Source organism: Xiphophorus hellerii, chromosome 3, assembly GCF_003331165.1.
Source record: "Xiphophorus hellerii strain 12219 chromosome 3, Xiphophorus_hellerii-4.1, whole genome shotgun sequence".
NCBI lineage: Eukaryota > Metazoa > Chordata > Actinopteri > Cyprinodontiformes > Poeciliidae > Xiphophorus > Xiphophorus hellerii.
The window spans coordinates 12,197,429-12,203,633 of record NC_045674.1 but is presented as its reverse complement, the minus strand read 5'-3'; the positions used below and the strand labels follow the sequence as shown (position 1 = coordinate 12,203,633).

The 6,205-nt window shown below is 41.3% G+C and overlaps 1 protein-coding gene across 4 annotated transcripts in view; it reads left to right on the top strand.

The window, feature by feature from the left end:
- The first annotated feature begins 3,309 nt into the window (after positions 1 to 3,309).
- pou2f2b (POU class 2 homeobox 2b) overlaps positions 3,310 to 6,205 on the top strand; it is a 67,590-nt gene continuing 64,694 nt past the window's right edge. For 2 of the 4 annotated variants that reach the window (XM_032557553.1, XM_032557533.1), the window contains exon 1: positions 3,319 to 5,545. In XM_032557553.1, the coding sequence (XP_032413444.1) occupies positions 5,446 to 5,545 (100 nt within the window). In that variant the 5' untranslated portion in view covers positions 3,319 to 5,445. Of the gene's footprint in view, positions 5,546 to 6,205 lie in introns of all 4 variants that reach the window. The other 2 variants (XM_032557543.1, XM_032557539.1) reach the window with 2 other exon arrangements.

Sequence of the window (6,205 nt, the reverse complement as noted above, 5' to 3'; positions counted from 1 at the left end):
CACTACATTCTACAAGAAATAATTGCTTTTGTCTGGAAGGAGTGCAGGGAGGAGGGAAAGGGGGCGCGCATGGCTCCCTTTGTGGAGAGAAGGGGGTCTTTGAAGGACAACTAGTCACTTCTCCCTTCCCTCATTTCTTCCTTTCTCCTCTTCTCCTACCTTTTCATTACTCCTCTCTCCCTCCTCTTCTTCATTGGACCTGCGGATGTCATCTGTCATGTGTGAAGCGGAGGGAGAAGGACAATAAAACCGGGTTGTCTTCTGCAGGGGATGAGGCATTTTTCATAATTAAGAGCACACCAGATTAGTGTGCCGCTCACATTTCTGGCAATTAGGATGTCGGTTGATGACTGAGTGAACGGGGAACATAGCGATGAGAAGCAAATAACTCACTGCACGCATCCAATCTCAAGTTCAAGCAGGCCTAATCACCTGCAGATACTAAAACATGCAGCCCTGATGATGGAGGCATGGAGGGAGGAGGTGGAGGTTAGTGGTGGTGGGGGGGATTTCTCAGCCCCAACAGGAGCAAGAGCAAGAGCGGGCTCATTCCTATTGATTTGCCCGTATTGACTGTGATGTTTAAAGTATAGATTTTTCTATTTAAAAATCTATATCGACAATAATCTGGTGTGTAAGCGCACGGCGCTGACTGATGCTGGCCCGTAATTGACAAGCATGTAACACGTCGCTGCAGAGGAAGCGAGGACAGAGGGGAGCTATCCAGGGACGAAAGGGGCAGATAGTGATTTTACCTGTAACCCGGGAGCATCGTCAACATTTATTCAAAATACAATCCTGGGGATTTTTCATGCACTTATCAGATTCATGCAGTTCACTCTAAAAAAAAATAAATGAAAGGGTTTTTTCAGCCAAGTTACTCGTACCAGGAGTGCTGCTTCCTGTTTAGAACTGTATCAGGAAAACATGACATTTCAATATTATTTCAATATTTTCCATTTGCTACAAGGACTTCCAATTATTTCCCTCCCTTTTCTCAGGATGTGAATCGGTAAAATCCATCTCACAAGGGATCATAAAACAGAAACCAAGTGGTAAAATGTGTTAATGCCATGACATATTTAATGCACTACACTTGAAATATCATAGCCAACGAAATATTGCATCCAATCAGTCCTTTGTGATTGTGAGTTGCACATGCTGTTGTTGCATGGCAATGGTGATCTGATATATTATGCAGTTGTTCCTGTCTTCTAGCATTGACCTGAAAGTCTACTTTGGTCCACTAAGGGAGGGCTTAATGTGGTCAGGAGCAAAACAGGCCAAGATTGTTTGCAGCTCTAAGCAAAATTTGATTTAGAGTCAGTTTTTTATCACCAACAACAGGACCACAAAAGTCCTGTTTGATTTGTCTCGGAGGTCAGAGCTCAGATCTGGGAATAACGTGGCACATGAGAAGAACCAGTTCTAGCTCTGGAGCAGAAGCAGTTGAGTCTCCTAATTGCTGTGGTGCCAACTTGACAAAATGCTTTTTCTTTATTTTATGCATTTAGAAACTAAAGTGCTAATAAATAGTTTAGCGATTCAACACGCACTAGTTATTTGCTGTATTTATAACTTGAAAACTCTGACTTCCCAGTACAAACAGAATGAAACATAATATTTAAAGTAAATTGTCTAAGTTCTTTTTTTCTTCATCTTCTACTTTTTTTTGTATGTTTTGAAGTAACCCCTTCAGACTAACAACTATAATAACTATGTCACACAATATACTTTTTGGGTCAGTTTATTCCTCTGCTGATTTGTACCCCACTTCATAACTACACATTGCCATTTATTTCTTTCCAGTTTCCTTAAAGTATAATAAATTTATATTTTGTACCAACGTGGCCCACCTACACTCTCACATGCTAGTATGTTTTTCTGTTAAGTATTTTTTATGAATTATAGAAATGCAAAACATTTAATTGCATTCCCCCAAAAACATTTGATTACAGAACAACCAACACTACAACAATAAGAAATGAAAAGAGAACATTTTTAATGCAGAATTAGATAGTTTGTAAAGGGGGACTTTTACATTACTTTTGGTTACAAGTTCACAAAGAAAATAATAATTTATTCATTGAATAAAGCAGCAACTATATGAAATGTGACAGAAAATAGCATAAATAATCAAGCTAGCATAATTAAATTAATGCTATAATTTATCTCAGTATAACTCCAACTATCTTTCTGTTTTTAGTAAAAAAAATTATTCAAATTATGATCAATTTAAATTCTTTCAAATTTGATGTTCAAAAACCTTTAATGTAAAAAAGACTGAAGGATATACAGTCTGTTTAAATGGTGAACCAGTGTTGCCTTAGCAGTGACGTTTACTTATGCTTTGTGAAACATAGCAGATGCTATTTGAAGGCAATCTTCAAGCTCACGAAGTGATACTTTATTAACCGCTGATGTTTGTTTATTCATTACCCCATTTATCATCTATGCTTTACATTTTGTCTTTGTCTACTTCCATTTACCGCAAGTAAACAAACTGTTTCACACCCATTTTATTGAACTATGGGAGAAACTTGTTGTTCTTTTGCCTCAAACCACCACACAGCCATGGTGACGTTTCTATACCACTAATGCCTGTTGATGCATATGGAATACCAACAAGCACCATATTTGCACACATTTAGCTCATCTGAATGCTAAATATCTATAGTCAAATTCATTTCATGTGCTATATGATGATTAGCTACCACCACTATGTTTTAAAGTTAAAAACCCATTTAATTTTGTATGTAGTTACACATAAATTCAGGAAGTAAGTTTATTTTTCCTATAGTTCATAAGTTATGGTGATAAATAGTCATTAATAAAATTAAATCTTTGCATGAAAAGTCTCATCTGGCTTTGTATTACACAATATTTACAGATTGTTTTGTTCTGATTTCATGTTTTATAAAATTTTGTCTACAAAGCAGCCTTACTGGATACAGAACCCCTGTGACCTCTGACCTTTCTGGTCGAAATTCTGACTTTAGGTGGCATTTGTTCCATTTATATTGGAAACTAGAGAAAATCTGTCTGTGAAGTATGAATAGAGCCCATTATAAAATCCCTTCAAATAGCCCAAATCTTTATTCCATGTATTGCATTTAACCCCCATAGATTCATGTTTTACTAGCAGTGCAACAATAAGTTATCTGTATGAGATAATCTGGTTAGCTGGACCCTCATGGTAACTCAGCTCTGGGTCACTTCATTTCCTTTTCATACAAAACCTGCAGACATAAATAATCATAAACATACTCAGATGGCATGTAATGCAATTTAATTAGGACTTTATTTTCTGAAAACCTTTTAAAAAACACTTTATTTTGGTTGTGACTCATTAAATATGACCCCAGATCAAAACAAAAATAAATGAGGGATTTCGTATTTCTTTCCCTACAGAGTTTAAGTAGAAAATAGAAAATAGTTTTACATGTTTACCCCTCAACCGATATAAATGATAAATTTATAGAATAAAATGCAATGCAGCTCTGCACAAAGCATGCAAGCTAATCTTGCTATTCTCAGCAGCAACCAGGGGGTTTCTACTCAACCCATAGGCACGCGGCTCCCCATTGGCCGCTCATGCATCAAGCAATAGAAAACTTCCTCATGGCCCAGCTGACAAATATCTTCTATGTTTCTATCTGGTGCTCTTTGCCCTTTCAATGCGTCCCTGGGCAACCTGGTACCTGCTTGCCCCTCTGTCAGAAGTCACTCTTGCTGACTGGGGTGGGGAAGCTTAATTCGCTTATGCCTTGGGCCGGCTCTGAACAGGAGCAGCGTGATAACTTCATTATGAGCAAGCCTTGCATCCTGACGGATATCGGCTGTATAGGCGCCTCTTATGGGGACTTTTGTCCCTTCTCAAGGAGTCTAAACAGTAATGCACTGATCAACGCTGGCATCATTATAGTCGGTATTATTAAGAGGAGGTGGTGTTGGTGGGGGGGGTGATGGTGGCGGTGCAAAAAAAATCAATACAGGATACCTTTTGCAGCGGTAGTGAAAACGAGAGAGAGGTGGGAAAGGAGGGGCGGTGGTGAGGTGCTTAGGCGGGTGTAGGAGGCAGGAGGAGGGAGGGATTGAAGGAGGGAGGAGGGAGGAGGGGAGGTGCGGAGGTTGGGGGTGGTGATGTGTGAGTAGTAGCGGCTCCTCTCTCGCCTCAATGTTGCGGCCAGCCTGGTGGCAGATCGCTACAATCCTGGAGGGGAGCCGGGTCGAGTGAGCTTTCTGGGGGTTCCCAAATTATAACGGGAGGGGGACAAAAAGAGACAAACAAAAATCAAAAAAGAGAGAAAGAAAGACAAAAAAACAAAAAAAAACAAAAACAAAAACAAAGACACACAGGCGGATGGACGGAGATATAGGCAAGTGTTCCGATAAGACGCGGCACCATGGTCGGATTCTAGAATAGCAACGCCGTCTTGTGGTTTTATTTATTTTTTTTGTTTCTTTTCTGTTCGTGGGGATTTCCGTTTTTAGTATTTATTTATTTAGATGTTTATTTATTTATCTATCGATTGATTGCGTTTTAATTACTGCCTTGTGACAGAGAGCGAAGGAGGAGGAGCGTCAGTGCCATGCGCGCTCGCTGCTGTGTTCTCTGACTCCTGTTTGTTTGTGCCCCCTTTTATTTACCATTTGTTTATACCTATTTATTATTAGATTTAGGGGAAAAAAACCCCGCTTAAACCGAGCTGTGTTGAATGCGGGATCCGGCGCGTTTGCGCGTATTGGATGAATGTAGACGACTAAGGAGCAGCTAAAGACCAAATATATATACAATATCCCCACAAAATGCATACATCTTAACAACTCTGCGTGTCTTTTCTTGTCCTGTCTTTGTGTAATCTCCGATGGTGTTGTTCTAAACTGCAAAAGCGAATACCAAAGCGGCGACGCCACAGGAATAGGCTCAGCGACTGTTCTCATGCCTTCTTCACACCTACAGGAACTGCTGAGGAGTGAGAGGATAAAATAAGCTCCGGGGGCCTCTATGTTTACTCAAGGAGAAAGCTTTAACAGAGCAAAGGTAGTGAAAGAAAGGCGTAGGTGCATCAGCTTTTATTCTAAGCTTTAATTCTAAGGGAACTTTCTACGTAGCTGCAGAAGTCGAGCTCCTCTCTTCCCCGTCTGCGTGATAGTTACTCAAGGGACCACGTCTATATAAATATATATCTATATATGAATGCTCTATGCACATTTAGGCTACACCAAAACTCTAATGCATCACACGTGTACATAGAAAAGTGCGCAGCCGAGGCTACATGTGCACACATCTAACTGCGAATGTTGTGAGCTCTACAAACCAAATATTCCCCCAAAGCTGTCTGCCAGAGAAGAGCCAGAAGCATCAGCGGAGGACAGAGCTTGTCACCCAGCTTGTGTCAGATTATTTGCATCCAAACGAGAAGCAGGAGGAAGAAGAAGATCATGTTTGTTCCCTTGCCGGTGCCGTTCGTCTTTCAGAGAACTGCCCCTGACCTCAGCGCCTGGCGTCTCAAGTCTCCTCTGGCTCTCCGCTCCAACTCTGGTAAGACATTTTTTTTTTTAAATTGTATTTATTTTTACTATATTGTTTTATCTTCCCTCCTTATCTTCCTTGTGCTACACCTCCTCCATGTCGGCCAGCCTTGCAGACCCGCCCCGATGCGCTTGCAGAGCTGGAAGAGCTGTCGGCGCACACACACCCACTTTACACACTCACTTCCCCCGGTCTCCTCTTTTTTTTCCTAACCAGATTCCTGTGCAACCTTTTGTTTGAATCGGAATTAATTTATCCGTGCATTAAGATAAAAAAAATATATAGATGTATATCCTCGTATTTGCTGTCCAGTCCGATGCGCCGTTACTCCATCCACCCCCTGCGTGTGATGTTTTATTTCCTCTCCGCCTCTGTGCTCCTTTCTCCGGGTATTTCGCTCTCCAGCCTCCGCTCCCCGTCCTTCCCCTCTCCTCCGCTGCCTGCGCCTGAGCCTCAGCCTCCGACTCTCCCCAACTAGACTCTCGGCAGGCAGGGAATATTCATGCCAACTTATCGATCCTGCGGAGATCGATTCCGGGGCCGGTGGAAGAAGTGAGAGGGGGAGACAGAAGGAGAGAGCAAGGTGTACGGAGAAGTGCAACCATGCTGAAGGAGAATAGAATTACACCCTTTTATTCCTTTATTTATTTTTTAAAATTGTGTGCATGA